Source organism: Malania oleifera, chromosome 9 (assembly GCF_029873635.1).
Source record: "Malania oleifera isolate guangnan ecotype guangnan chromosome 9, ASM2987363v1, whole genome shotgun sequence".
Lineage (NCBI taxonomy): Eukaryota > Viridiplantae > Streptophyta > Magnoliopsida > Santalales > Ximeniaceae > Malania > Malania oleifera.
Genome location: NC_080425.1, coordinates 45,294,989 through 45,309,925, shown reverse-complemented (window position 1 = coordinate 45,309,925; position 14,937 = coordinate 45,294,989). Strand labels below are relative to the sequence as shown.

Here is a 14,937-nt window from a genome sequence, read left to right as displayed (position 1 = left end):
AAGATATATGAGACACTCAAGTTCATTTCCTCTTTCTTTTTGTCATGAACGCGGCTGTGTCAAGACCTTCCTTCTCATCATATTGGTTAATTAACCAATAAAAAAAGGTTATTCCTCACGGAGTATCGAGGTTCATCACAAGTTGTGTGAAAAGTTGCACGTGCACGAGTCGTCCTACTTTTTTTTTTTTTCGGAAATACGTACCAAGTATTCACGTGTCCGTTTTACGGTCTACATGACGAATCCTGCGGAATCCTCCTGCTTTTTGCCATATGGATTTGTGACATTATAGACATGCTTTTTATTTTTGAATTCAAATTTATGTTAATTTAGATAAAACATAATTTAAATTGTTCTAAATTTCTTTTAAATTCATATAAATTTAAATTCAAATATAAAATTGATACCCTCAACTATCTTATGTTTTGAATAGGCACAAAAGCTAAGTGGATCTTGACTCAGTCTCGCTTGATATCCATTTGTTTAGGAATACATATCAATTATATAACCAAGATTATTAATCATCCTTCATCAATATAAATATATATAAAAATTTTCCTAAATTTAATCAACATGGTCATTAATTTTTTATACAAGAAGCTTGCATTAGTTATAAGGGAATATAATTTGCAAGATCTTAACCTCAGTTTAGAACTACTTTTTCACACTTATATTACTTAAAATAAGCACTATTTGTAATATATATATATATATATATATATATATATATGTTCTTTGAAAAAAAATATTTAAAAAAAAAAATTCTAGAACAATTACACTTGGTAGCACTTATCACTTAAGGTTTTGTAATTTTTTTACATTTTTATTTGAAAAATAATTTAGCTCAACATCTTAAATATTGTCATAACAAAGCATAATTTTTAGAATAAGAAAAACAAGAAAAACTACTCTTAATAAAAATAAGAATTTAATGTAATTGAGAATGTATATATTTGGATTTATATTAAATTTAGATAAAATATACTATAAAATAGTAATGAAATTTATCAAAATCAACTTAAATTTAAATTTAAAATTTAAAATTTATATTCTCAGTGGTATATAATTTATATGATCAAATTAATTTTAAATTTTCAGTTAAATCTTTTATATATATTTTAAACTCTTAAATCTTTGAATTCCGCTATGATGATGGGTGCAGGTATGTGTCAACTCCATGGCTAGCGAGTCCTCATCTTCAGACGGCGTTTCAGGGCATCTTTGGCAGAGCTCCTGCGTTCACCTATAAAAGGTCAGATTCTACACATATCCTTATTACATTTTATATGCATGCATACTTACACACACACACACACACACACACACACACGTCCGGAGACCTCAAATTAGATTTATTAAAATCCCAAACTCAAAATAAGATTCGACATGGTAGTTGATCCTTAATCTATTGTTTGATGTGAAGCACAAATTAAGAATATCAAATTAATAGATGAACGCACAAAGGTAGCACCTTTGATAAGTTCGATAAAAGTTTAAAGAAGAACTTAAAGAGAAATTAACCTTACTTGGAATTGTATTCAGTCAAAAAATATTCCTTTCTAATACAACAGAGAGTTGGCTACTTATATAACCAGGGCCGGCTCTTCACAATATGGGGCTCTAGGCGAATGATTTAATCAAGGACCCTTAATATTTTTTTTTAATTTTTATTTTATTTAAAATTAATTTTTCTAACTTTTGAGATGCAAAATCACTAATTAAAATTTTATATTCAAGATTTTCGAGTATTTCTTTTTCTATTGATAACGTAGTCAATTCATTTAATTTTTCTTATGACATAGTTGATTGCAAATACTTTTTTATAAGTTTAAATTTTAAAAAACTTCTTTCTGCAGAAGCTATTGTCACAGGTATTGTTAATAAAATTCTATAAGCAATAAATGCATTTGGAAAATAATTTATCTTTTTTATAAAGTTTAATGTTTCAATTGGTGTACTCATTTCTTCCAAACTTTCTTTTAAAATTCTCAATTGTGAAAATAAATCAAAGCCATTAATATCTGAATGTGTTCCACATTTTAAAATATTCTCAAGTGTCAAACATTTTTGTTTCAAATTATTCTCATCTAATGATTTTAATATTTTTAAATCATATAAAAAACCAAAAATATTCTCATATGTTTGAAATTGTTCAAATCTACTCTCAAATGAAATAATAGCTTACCCTATTATGTATAAGAAAAAATTAATCCTAAAAGATTCTTCAGTTGAGTGTGTTGTATCATCATTAGCATTCTCATCAAATTGTTTTTTCCTATTAATTACACATTTTTTTACGAAATATAGGTTCAATATTCATTTCAAGTGCAATCTCTTTTACTGAAATCATAAAAGATATAAATTCATTCTCCCTATAATTTTTTAAAAAAACAATAAGACTTTTTAATTGATTAATGGCAACATCAATACGCATATCTTTTGATTGTAAATTTTACAATTAACAGCAAATAGTATGTCATACCAAATAATTATTTCTAGTAAAAATTCAAAATTTTCCATTTCATAAATTGTTATACAATAAGATTCACTCTTTGTTTTTGAATCATCACTAGTTTTTTTCTAATTGAAGTAAAGCATCTCTAATTTGAGAAATTTGAAACCTTATTGCCTTAACACTCTCTATTCGACTTTCCCAACATGTTTGTGATAATAATTTTACAGTTAAATTTGGTACATATTTGGTTTAAATTTTTCATTATTTCGTAGAAGAGGAAAATAATGTATATATTCGTTGTACTACTCCAAAAAAAGTTATAGCAGTCATATCACAAAGTACTAGATTAAGACTATGACAACCACACGGAGTGTAAAATGCTCTAGGATTTATATTTAATAGTCTCTTTTATACACCTTATTGTTTTCCTTTCATATTAAATTCATTATCATATCCTTGCCCTCTTATATTCTTAATACCAAGTTGAAATTTTTATATGACATTTATTAATTCATTAAAAAGTCATTCTCCTGACGTATCATCTACTTTTAGAAATTCTATAAAATGTTCTTCTATTTTAATTGGACTTGTAGAAAGATTCAAATATCGTATTATTAAAGACATTTGTTTTTGATGACTTACATCCGGAGTGCAATCGAGTATGATTAAATAATATTTTGTTTCATTGATTTGTTTTATAATTTTCTTTTTAATATTAAGAGTTAACAAATTTATCAATTCATTTTGTATATTATGACCAAGATTATGAATTTCACCATATTGAAAACGTTGAATATGTTCTTTCATTATTGGATCAAATTCTGCTATCATTTCAATTAAACTTAAAAAAATTTCACTATTCTCTTGATAAATTCGTTCATTTTTCCCACGAAATGTCAAATTATTTTTAGTAAGAGTTTTTACAACAGAAATAATTCTCAATAATACTTTTTTTCAGTGTTCTTTTTCTTTGTTAATTTGTTCTTCTATATTTTTATCAATTATTGTATTTTTTAACAATCTCAATTCTAAATCAGCCCATTTACTCATATTGAAAATATGTTCTTCACTAATTTCGTGACTTTTAAGCTTAGTACTAAAATTTTTTCAGCCTTTACACCCTTCATTAGCTAGTTGTTGGTTATCTAATTTTTGACCAAATAACTTACAACAAAAACAAAATACTCTGTCTAAATCTTTAGAATATATAAGCCATTTTCTATCATGTTTCTCTCCATTTGATAATTTTCGAATATAATATATATTTGAAAAATGTCTTGAATTTTCATCTTTTGGAAAAATTAAATCATTATCCCTAATATGACCTTTTTCAACTAGTAAATTTCGTAATTTGATATCTATATTTTCCCAATATTTTGGATCATAAATATTATCATCATTATTTATTTATTTTTTCTTCTATATTTTTAAAATGTCTTTCAAAAGAAATATCATTAGTGAACATTTCCTGTATATCAATGTTATCTTTATCACTATTATTATTATTATTATTATTATTATTATTATTATTATTATTATTATTATTATTATTATATTAGATTCTAATTCCATCTCTGGAATTGATTACTCGTTTCTTGGAGGATTTTCATTTTACTCATTTATATTTTGCTTAGAACTAAAAAAAAAAAAATTTATCAAGAGCTCCCTTTTGAGATGACACTTATTCTTCTATTTTTTTTTCTTTCTTCGTTTTTCATATCCGGATTCATATTTTCTCGTTGACATAATTAAATTTCAAAATTAACACTAACTATAAATGGACAAATTATGTAAACAAATAAAAATAAATTTAATAAATCTATAGAAATAATAGATTGAAACAATATAACCTGATTATTATTATTATTGCAAATTGATCGACGAGCGAGACTTTAGAGATATCGGATTCTTACTGAATACAACGCTCTAACCTCAAAACTTCCAAAATCTAAGAAAAAAAAAAATTTCAGAGTGAAAATAATAGAAAAATAATACACAAACATTGAAATCAAAATTAGAGTTGATGAAAATTACAGAGAATCGGAAGTCCGAAGATAATGAACACAAGAGTCGGAGTAAAAATCATAGAGAGACCAGGAGATGAGAGTGAGAGTGTGAGAGATGAAAAAAAAATTTTAGAGAGACTAAGAGAGAGAGAGATGAGAGTAATAGATAATTAGAAATATAATAAAGTTGTTAGTTGGGAAGTATTTATTTTATATTTTAAAATATAATTTCATTTATTTGTTAGTTGGGAAGTCAATTATGGGAATATAGCATAATAAATAATGTTAATATTATTTAATTAAAAAAATTTTTGGGACCCAAAACTTATATTATTATATTAAGAAAAAATTTGGGGGCCCTAGGCGGGCGTATAGAGCCGACCCTGTATAACATTAAAGAAACCTATGACATCAATTTGACCGATAAAAATAAGTTATGACATCAATTTGACCAATAAAATAGCTCCACATAACCTTAAGCATGCCATGTCATTTAATGAAACATGTGCAAATCACACACCATGTGCCATGTCATTCAATGAAACATGTGTAAATCACACATCATGTGTCATTTCATTTAATAAAACATGTGCAAGTCACATGTCATGCTTAATTGACACAATTGGCACACTATTTAGCTCATAAAAATTTTCCAAACAACCCTTATTGGCTTAAGGTTCCAATTTCACACGTCTTTAGACAATTTACCATCTTAGGCTCTTCAAGAATATCATTTTATTTAGTGTCAATGACTCTCATTGACTCTTACTCAAGCAACTTCTCAATTAGTCCTTGCGTAGCCTCCTTGACCTTCTTGGCTCTAGCTTTTGTGATGGGTCCGTTTGGTATGTGCAGATCATCCTGTGCAATCAGAGCTTGTTGGTTTATATCATTCCCTCTCTCCTCAAAAGGATTCATCCTCGAATCATCACCTACATCAAAAGGGGATAAATCAGAAACGCTGAAAGTTGCATTGACCTTATACTCACCCGGTAGATCCAACTTGTATGCATTGTCGTTGATCTTTTCTAGCACTTGAAAAGGTCCATCACCCCTAGGGTGTAGCTTTGTTTTCCTTTTAGTAAGAAACCTCTCTTTTCTCATATGCACCCATACCCAATCTTCCGGTTCAAAAGTAACAAACTTGCGCCCCTTATTAGCTTGAGATGAATATTGTTGGTTCTTCTTTTCGATGTGCTGCTGTACTTGTTCATGGATCCTCTTCACCAAGTCAACCTTGTGTCGTCTGTCTAAGCTAGCTATCTCATTCATAGGTACCAACATTAAATCTAATGGAGTCAAAGGATTAAAACCATAAATAATTTCAAATGGAGAAAAATTAGTAGAAGCATGCCTCAATTATAACCAAACTCAACAAGTGGTATGCATTCGTCCCATGATTTTAAATTCCCTTGAATGACCGCACGCAATAAGGTAGATAAAGTCCGATTAGTACTTTGGTTTGACCATCGATTTGAGGATGACAAGTAGTAGAAAACAATAGCTTAGTTCCTAACTTTCCCCACAAAACCTTCCAAAAGTAGCTAAGGAATTTAACATCTCTATCACTCACAATTTTCTTAGGAATGCCATACAATCACACAATATCCCTAAAAAATAAATTGGCTATATTAGTGGCATCATCAGTTTTATGGCAAGGAATAAAATGTGTCATTTTAGAAAATCTATCAACCACCACAAATATAGAGTCCATACCCTCTTTGGACCTAGGCAAACCTAATATGAGATCCATTGAAATGTCTACCTAAGGTTCACTAGGTACAGGCAAAGGAGTATAAAGGCCATGAGGTAAGACCTTAGACTTAGTTTGTTTACATAAAATGCATCTAGAACACACTCTTTCTACATCTCTACGCATATGTGGCCAAAAGAAGTGTTCATGTAGAATATCTAAAGTCTTTTGTACCTTAAAATGTCCTATCAAACTCCCGCTATTTGACTCTCGCACAAGCAATTCTCTTAAGGAGCAGTTAGGCACACAAAGTCTATTCTCCCTAAACAAATATCCATCAATCCTATAGAATTTATGAAACGCAAGTTTATCACATGCCTTATACACATTAGCAAAATCAGAATCTTTAGCATATAAATCCTTTATGTACTCAAAACCTAATAGCTTAGTGCTAAGTGTAGTAATTAAGGCATACCTGCGAGAAAACACATCAGCCACGACATTCTCTTTCCCCTGCTTGTACTTAATGACATATGGGAAGGTTTCGATGAACTCTATCCATTTGGCGTGGCGACGATTTAGCTTACCTTGTCTCTTCAAATGCTTTAATGATTCATTATCAGAGTGGATCACAAATTCTTTAGGTCACAAGTAGTGTTGCCACATCTTCTATGCCCTCACCAAGGCATACAATTCTTTATCATACGTGGAGTAGTTCAATGCTGCCCCATTGAGCTTTTCACTAAAATACGCAATGTGACGCTTATCCTGCATCAAAACAGCTTCAATACCAATCACATAGGCATCACATTCAATTTCAAAAGTTTTAGTGAAATCAGGTAAAGGCAATAGTGGAGTAGAATACAACCTATCTTTGAGCATTTTAAAAGCATGTTCTTGTGCACCCCATTTAAACCCCATGTTATTTTTTATCACTTTAGTTAAAGGTGCAGCAGTGGTGCTAAAATCTCTCACAAATCGGCTATAAAAACTAGCCAACCCATGAAAACTACGTATATTAGTCACAGATTTAGGTGTTGGCCAATCTTTTATTGCTTCCACATTTTCCTCATTCTCTTCTATGCCTTTAGCATTCATCATATAACCCGAGAAAATAACATTTTTCATGTAAAAATTACATTTCTTTAGGTTAGCAAATAATTTTTCTTTTTTTAAGAGTATCCAGTACACTTTTCAATGATCCAAGTGATCATCAAGATTTTTGCTGTATACTAGGATGTCGTCAAAGTAGACAACAAAAAATCTTCCTATAAATGTACACAACACATGATTCATCAAGCGCATGAAAGTATTAGGTGCATTGGTGAGACCAAATGGCATAACCATCTATTCATACAAACCGTATTTTGTCTTAAATGCAGTTTTCCCTTCATCATCCGGTTTCATTCTTATTTGATGGTAGCCACTTTTTAAATCAATTTTAGAAAAGATTCAAGAGTCATGCAGTTCATCTAATATGTCATCTAGTATAGGGATAGGATGACAATACTTTATAGTGATTTTATTGATGGCTTTACAGTCCACACACATCCACCATGATCCATCTTTCTTTGGTACCAATAACACGGGTACCGCACATGGACTCATGCTCTCCCTCACATGCCCCTTGGCTAGCAGCTCCTTAACTTGTTTTTGAAGTTCCTTAGTCTCCTCAAGGCTGTTTTTATAGGCTGGACGGTTGGGAATTGTAGCCCTGGGGATGAAGTCAATCTGATGCTTAATTCCTCTAATCGGTGGCAAACCATTGAACTCGTCTACATGAAAGACATCCTTGTATTCCTGAAGTAAAGAAACAATAGCACTAAGCAAGCAAGAGGTGAGTTCGTTAGTGCTGAAATATGCCTCCTTGTACATGAGTACAACTAGAGGTCTTTGTGCATAAAAAACTTTCTTACACTCTTTTTATTTTGCATACAAACTCACTTTTTCTTCTTTCGCTATTTTTCACTTATTTTTACCACTTTTTTTTTTTTTTTCAATGCTCTTTGCCTCTCCTTTTGTTTTACTCTCAGCCTCTTTTTTGTTTTTCTCATCATTTGCTCTTTTCAATCTCACTTGATCTTCATACACTTGCTTAAGAGTCAATGGTACAAGGATCACACTCCTCCCATCTTTTATAAGGAAATACCTATTCTTAAACCCATCATGACTGACACATCGATCATATTGTCATGACTTGCCCAATAAGATGTGACTAGCATGCATAGGGACCACATCACATAGAATTTCCTCAGAATATTTTTCAATTGAAAATACAATAAGTACTTGCTTATTCACCACAACCTTCCCACACTCATTCAACCATTGAAGTTTATATGACTTAGGATGTTTTATGCATTGCAACCCAAACTTCTCTACTAATGTGGTACTAGTTAGGTTAGTGCAGCTCCCTCCATCGATGATCATGTTACACACCTTATCATGGATGTAACATCAAGTATGAGATATATTGTCACGCTGCTCCTCATTTTCATCTTTCACCACATGCATGTTTAAAGCTCTCCTAGTTACTAATGTCTCATTATGGACATGGACTCTTCTAGTGAAGGCATGGACTCATGATCACTCTCTTCATCATCGATCTCAATAGTACCATCATCTTTTATAATCATTGGTCTTTTATTTGGGCATTGTGATGCAATATGGCCAGTCCCTAAACACCTAAAACACTATGTATTTCTGTACCTACTAGGTTGAGAAGAAGTTGTACCTTTTTCATGGCTGCTCACTTTGTCTTTGCCTTTTTCCTTCTCTTCCTTGGATTTGGAAACAACCCTTTCTTCTTTTGATTTCCCCCAATTTAGTTTCCATGCGGAATGGGAAGTTGAAATTGTTGTAGCATGCTTGTTTCCACCCTTGTGTTTGAGTTGCCTCTCTACTTTCATTGCGATATGCACCATGTCCTTTAACTCCACATAGTGCTATAGTTCCACTATATTAGCAATTTCCCTGTTCCACCCACATAAGAATCATGCCATTGTAGCTTCTCTATCTTCCTCAATATTTGCCCAAATCATAGCCATCTCCATCTCCTTGTGGTAGTCTTCCACACTTTTGGTACCTTGGGTAAGGCTTTTAAGATGTTGGTGTAAGTCTTGGTAGTAGTGGTTTGGTACAAATCTCTTCCTCATCGCCGCCTTCATTTTAGCCCATGTCTCAATAGGCCTGTCCATGTTTCTATGCCTACTAAGAAGAATTTGATCCCATCATACCAGTGCATAGTCAGTGAACTTCACAACTGCCAATTTCACCTTCTTTTCTTTGGAGTAGTTATAACACTAAAAATGAGCTCAACCTTCCTTTCCTATTCAAGGTATACATCCAAGTTATTTTTCCCTTGAAAATGAGGGATCTTCATTTTGATACTTTTGATGTTTCTATCGATGTTATCTCGACCCTTTGGCTTCCATCGAGGTTACCGCTCTTGCCTAGCACCTTGATAAGCAAATCTGTCTACACCGTCATGTTCATCATCACTTGCTTTGCTACCTATATCATGTTCAAATTCAGCAATTGGAGGAGTATGTGGCCTTCGTCGCCTTTCATTAGATTGCCCTCTTCTCAGTCCATCAATTGCAGGGTCTTGTCTATCCAATCTATCTCTGAACTCCCCAAAAACCGTATTGAGTCTTTCAAACTGCTGTTGAATGGCTTGTAAGGTGAAGAATAAGTCTTGTGGAGGGTTCTCATTTTTGCTACCTTTGCTGGAAGTTTCAATGCTAACCGTGTTTCTACTTATGATTTCAAACCTGCAAAAAGGATATTAGAGAGGAAAAAAAATTCCTCACTCACTCCTTTATGTGTTTACCCTCCAAACAATGACACTTAACGCTCATGTTTTGACACATTTTTTTTTTTTTTTGGCTTATTCCCTCAGATATGCTCACATAGGATTTCTCTTTTAGTTCTTTAATGAACTAATCCCAAACAAACCAATAGCTTAACCAAACGCAGAAATTGAATCAATGAATTAGAAACAAGATATCAATAAAAATAACAATAAAACAACCAAATCAGGACACAAAACAACGAAGGAAAGACAAAAAGAAGTCAAGAAAATAATAATGACGCAAATGAAATAAGAAAAAATTCAATAGAACAAAATAACCAACTCGACCAAGGACATATTCAAACACAAATCAAAATAATAAATCGAATAGATTTTAGAATAGACTAATATAAAGCCAAAGGAGAATCCAAGTTAAGTGCAGCACAAATTGCACAAACTTTCAAGCTGCTGCCTCCTTTTTTTTTTTTTTTTGAATGCACAAAATGACTGTTTTTTTTTTTTAATGTGCTCTAATCCACCTTGCTATGTTTCTTGCAATTTCTAGCCACAAAAGATTCAATCTTGATGATAGACGATATTAAGAAGAGATGGAAAATTTCGGAAACAAGATAGGTAGATCAGATGATAGAAGAATATGAAATAAGGATAAATGATTATAAGATAAAAGAATTTTCGAAAGCAAACAAGAAAAATAAGATAGATAGAACCTGATTTGAACCTAAGCTCTAATACCAAATGATGTGGAACCCCAAGAATGAACGTTCGGAGACCCCAATCAGATTTATCAAAACCCCAAACCCAAAATAAGGTTCGACATGATAGTGGATCCTTGACCTATTGCTTGACGTGAAACACAAATCAAGAATATCAAATTAATAGATGAACGCCACAAAGGTAGCACCTTGATAAGTTCGGTGAAAGGTCAATGAAGAACTTGAAGAGAAATCAACATCACTTGGAATTGTATTTAGCCAAAAAATATTCCTTTCTAATACAATAGAGAGTTGGCTACTTATAGAACATAAAAGAAACCCATGACATCAGTTTGGCCAATAAAAATAGATTATGACATTAATTTGACCAATAAAATAGCCCCACATAACCTTAAGCATGCCATGTCATTTAATGAAATATGTGCAAATCACATGTCATGTGCCATGTCATTTAATGAAACATGTGCAAGTCACATGCCATGCTTAATTGATACAATTGGCCCACTATTTAGCCCATAAAAATTTCCCAAACAACCCTTATTAGCTTAAGGTTCCAGCTTCACACGTCTTTAGACAATTAACCATCTTAGGCTCTTCAAGAAAGTCCTTTTCTTTAGGGTCCATGGCCCTCATTGACTCTTGCTCGAACAACTTCTCAATTAGTCCTTGCGTAACCAACAATCGGAGCTTGTTGGTTCATATCATATAAATAAATATATTAAAACTTTATATACATTGTTGACCCATAACCTAACAGCTTAAACTTTTAGGTAAAGTGGTAATCTAACATGGTATTGAGCTGGTTACCAAGAGGTCTTGGGTTCTAATCTTGTTGTCCACAATTTAAAAAAAAAAGAAGATATTGCATTCCTTATTATGAGTGCTATTTATTATGTGTTAATCTCTCCACGTGTTGTTGGGCAGCACGTGTGGGGGAGTGTTAAAGCTTGATATATATTGTTGGCCCACAACCTAACAACTTTTAGGTAAAGTGGTAATATAAGGTTTTGAGGATGAGCATAACATGGTATCAGAGTTGGGCCTTGGCCTGCTTAGCTCCTTTGTGGGTTAGACTTCTTCTCGCCTCATTTTCCCTCATGGGCTCTCGTCACCTCATTTCCCCCATGAGCTCAAGGGGGAGTATTAATATTTATCTAGTCCCACATCGTCTCTATGAGCGTTCGTCTAGTCCCACATCGTCTCTGAGAGCAGTTTCAAAGTCAGTATAAGATACTCTTAACTCTCTTTCCTTAATACCTAGGTTTTGAGGATGAGTTTTCTAACAAAATATATAATATGCTCTAATGCTCATCATATATTAAGCCCTCTTACGACTAAAAATTTACAAAAATAAAAATAAAAAATGGAAACTGAAAAATTAGAAAGATAAATTTTTAAAATAAAAAATCAATAATTTGTTTCGTTAATATTTATAACATTTAAAAAAATTTATAAATTTTAATTAAAGAAATGATCATTTTTTTATCTTTGAATCAAATAATAAATAAAATATAAAATAATATAATAAAAGTATAAAATAATATAAATTAAAATATTATAATAAAAGTAGAAATTATTATAATCATTTTACTTAATTATATATTTCAAAATTCGCTTAAAGAGCAATCTTATTGTACATGACACTCTAAAATAGTAAAATATATATATATATTTTACAAATAATTTTATTATTTTAAATTTAAAAATTCTATATTTTTATTTTAATTAGATCTTATATTGTTTCATTTTTTTTTTTTTAATGAAAAAGTATGTATTTTGGATATTGAAATTAATATTAAAAAAAAATTGACTAGACTATAAAATTGATTTTTAATTTTTTGACAAACAACTAAAAATTAACAATAAAAATAAAAAAATGTTGGGAATTAACAACAAATTCACGAAACCTGTGAGAAACAAAATAGAGAAAGAATACACGCTAAAGAAAAATTAATCACACGCACAAGACAGTATTTACGTGGTTCGGAAATTTTACCTACGTCTACGGAGTTGTAAGAATTTTATTATTATCAGAAAGAAAAATAGAGACAGTGCGGCGGTACAATACTCTCTCTCTCTCACTCACTCTCTCGCGAAGTGTGACCACTTGCCTAAATCACCCAAAAACAATCATTTTATATGCTGTGCACAGGGTTCCGAATGGGCTACCAATCATTCGCTTCATAGACTAAGACTTTGGAAAAAAATTTCTTATTAAAGAAAAGTCGAGTCATCATCTAAATTGAAGGCAAGTAGACTTCATAAAAGCCCAACAAAAATTAATAACATGAAATATATTTTCACAATCTCTGTTTCTTTTAACATAAACGAAAATAGAAAATAAAAAATATTAGCAACCAATACCAAACAAAATGTATGTAAAAATATAGACACATACAAAACAAAACCCAAAAAAGAAATAAAAAAGGGAGGAACTTGCTCATGTTCTCAATTGAAAGAAAGTATGTGGAAGGAAAAGAGAAAATGGCCATTTATAGAAGACCTGTAGACTTTAGTCGCTATACCTAGTACTAACTTACATATTATTGGTGGGCAGAGAGCTGTTTCGAGCGCCTGACGGAGGAATGATCGCTTTGGATTGGCTCAGAATTTCTGATGGTGTTGGTAATATATATTTAAAAGTTATTGGATATAAAATCTGATAAATTTTGATAGAAATTTTAATTTATTAGAATAATATTTTGGAATATTGAAAAAGCAGATACAAAATTAATAAATTATAGTCTGGAATTTGTTTTCACGCAAATTGTAGTGATGTTGCCCATTCTTTCTCAGCAGTCGCAGAAAGTGCCATTCAGAGAGATGATAAAAGCACCCCCATTGTAATAGTGATCCCTGGGGTTGCAAGCGACTCCTCCTGTGCTGTAAGTTTTAATTCCTCCTCCGCTGCTTCTTAATTCTTTTAATGTCAAAAATTCACTCTGCTTTTTCAGTATTAACTCTACGGCGGAATGGGATCCTTTACTATATATATATAACACATTTAGAACAAATTTTCATATTTAAGAGTATTTGACACACGGAAAATATTTCTTATGTTTCTTATTATTTCATTTAACAAGTAATAAGAAAGGAAAACATTCCTATGATGCAATTTGATGCGAAGTTTATGACAAGAGTGAAATAGTCATCGTGTTTGTGTGTGAACAGCTTATTTCGAAGTGGCCATACACGATAATTATGCTATATATTTTAAGTACTAAAGCTATTCTCAAATCTCACATTAAAGGATATCCATCTTGTGTTAATTTCAAATTGTTAATAAAATATTATATTCTTATTTTACAAGTTGAAGTATGCATCTCAAGATGTATATCTCACATCTAAGTGTCAAATATATATATATATATATATATATATATAGAACCTACTCGATATGTATCCGATACACATCCCATGATACACACCCTGAAATATATAGTTTTACCTTAATTGAACGTTTGGCATATATAGAAATGGAATGTTTGTAGAATAGATCAAATTTATCACTTGATTTTCTTCCCTATTTAAATTTTTTACTTGCGTTTCATTTTAAACTAAACATGATCAATATTATAAGTCATTGAAAGATAGACACAAGCATAATTGCACACAAATTTTTTAATCCCATCAACTTTTGGATGTGATCGGTCCAAAATTTTAATTTGTAGCTTGCTTTGTGGTTCAATTTCAGTCTCATGAAATTGAAAATTTGTTTGGCTTTAGCTAATGAATGCAATTGTGCAACATGCAGTACGTAAAGCACATTGCCTACCAAATTGCAAAACGTGGTTGGAATGTTTGTGTGAGCAATCATCGAGGGTTTGGTGGTGTCCCAATAACTGTTAGTTTCCTCCTATACCATATTTTTGCATTACATAATTTTTCCTACTGTACCATCTTCGCATTTTATTGATATATACAAAGGTGCCTTTTAAAATGCAGAAACTTCTCAAAGAACAATCATTATTTATTTGAATTCTTCATAACAATTTCTTAACAAGTTATTTTTTGCTCTGTGTATTTTGAGAAGTCTGATTGCTTTGGCAATGCTGGATGGACGAAAGATCTACGCAAAATTGTCAACTCTATTCATTGCAAATATCCTGAAACTCCTCTGTATGCTGTTGGAACTAGCATTGGTGCCAATATTCTGGTATATATGAATCCAATTAACTGAAATTTTATTACCGAGCATGTATTTTGGATTTTGAATTTGAATTTATGTAAATTTAGATAAAACGTAATATGAGATTGTA

At 31.3% G+C, this 14,937-nt stretch overlaps 1 protein-coding gene across 5 annotated transcripts in view; it reads left to right on the top strand.

Moving 5' to 3' along the window:
- LOC131164089 (embryogenesis-associated protein EMB8-like) overlaps nt 1–14,937 on the top strand; it is a 34,010-nt gene that overhangs the window by 1,144 nt on the left and 17,929 nt on the right. For 4 of the 5 annotated variants that reach the window (XM_058121052.1, XM_058121053.1, XM_058121051.1 and 1 more), the window contains exons 2-6: nt 1,163–1,252; nt 13,236–13,303; nt 13,475–13,563; nt 14,433–14,522; nt 14,712–14,834. In XM_058121052.1, the coding sequence (XP_057977035.1) occupies nt 1,163–1,252; nt 13,236–13,303; nt 13,475–13,563; nt 14,433–14,522; nt 14,712–14,834 (460 nt within the window). The remainder of the gene's footprint in view (nt 1–1,162; nt 1,253–13,235; nt 13,304–13,474; nt 13,564–14,432; nt 14,523–14,711; nt 14,835–14,937) is intronic. The other variant, XM_058121055.1, reaches the window with a different exon arrangement.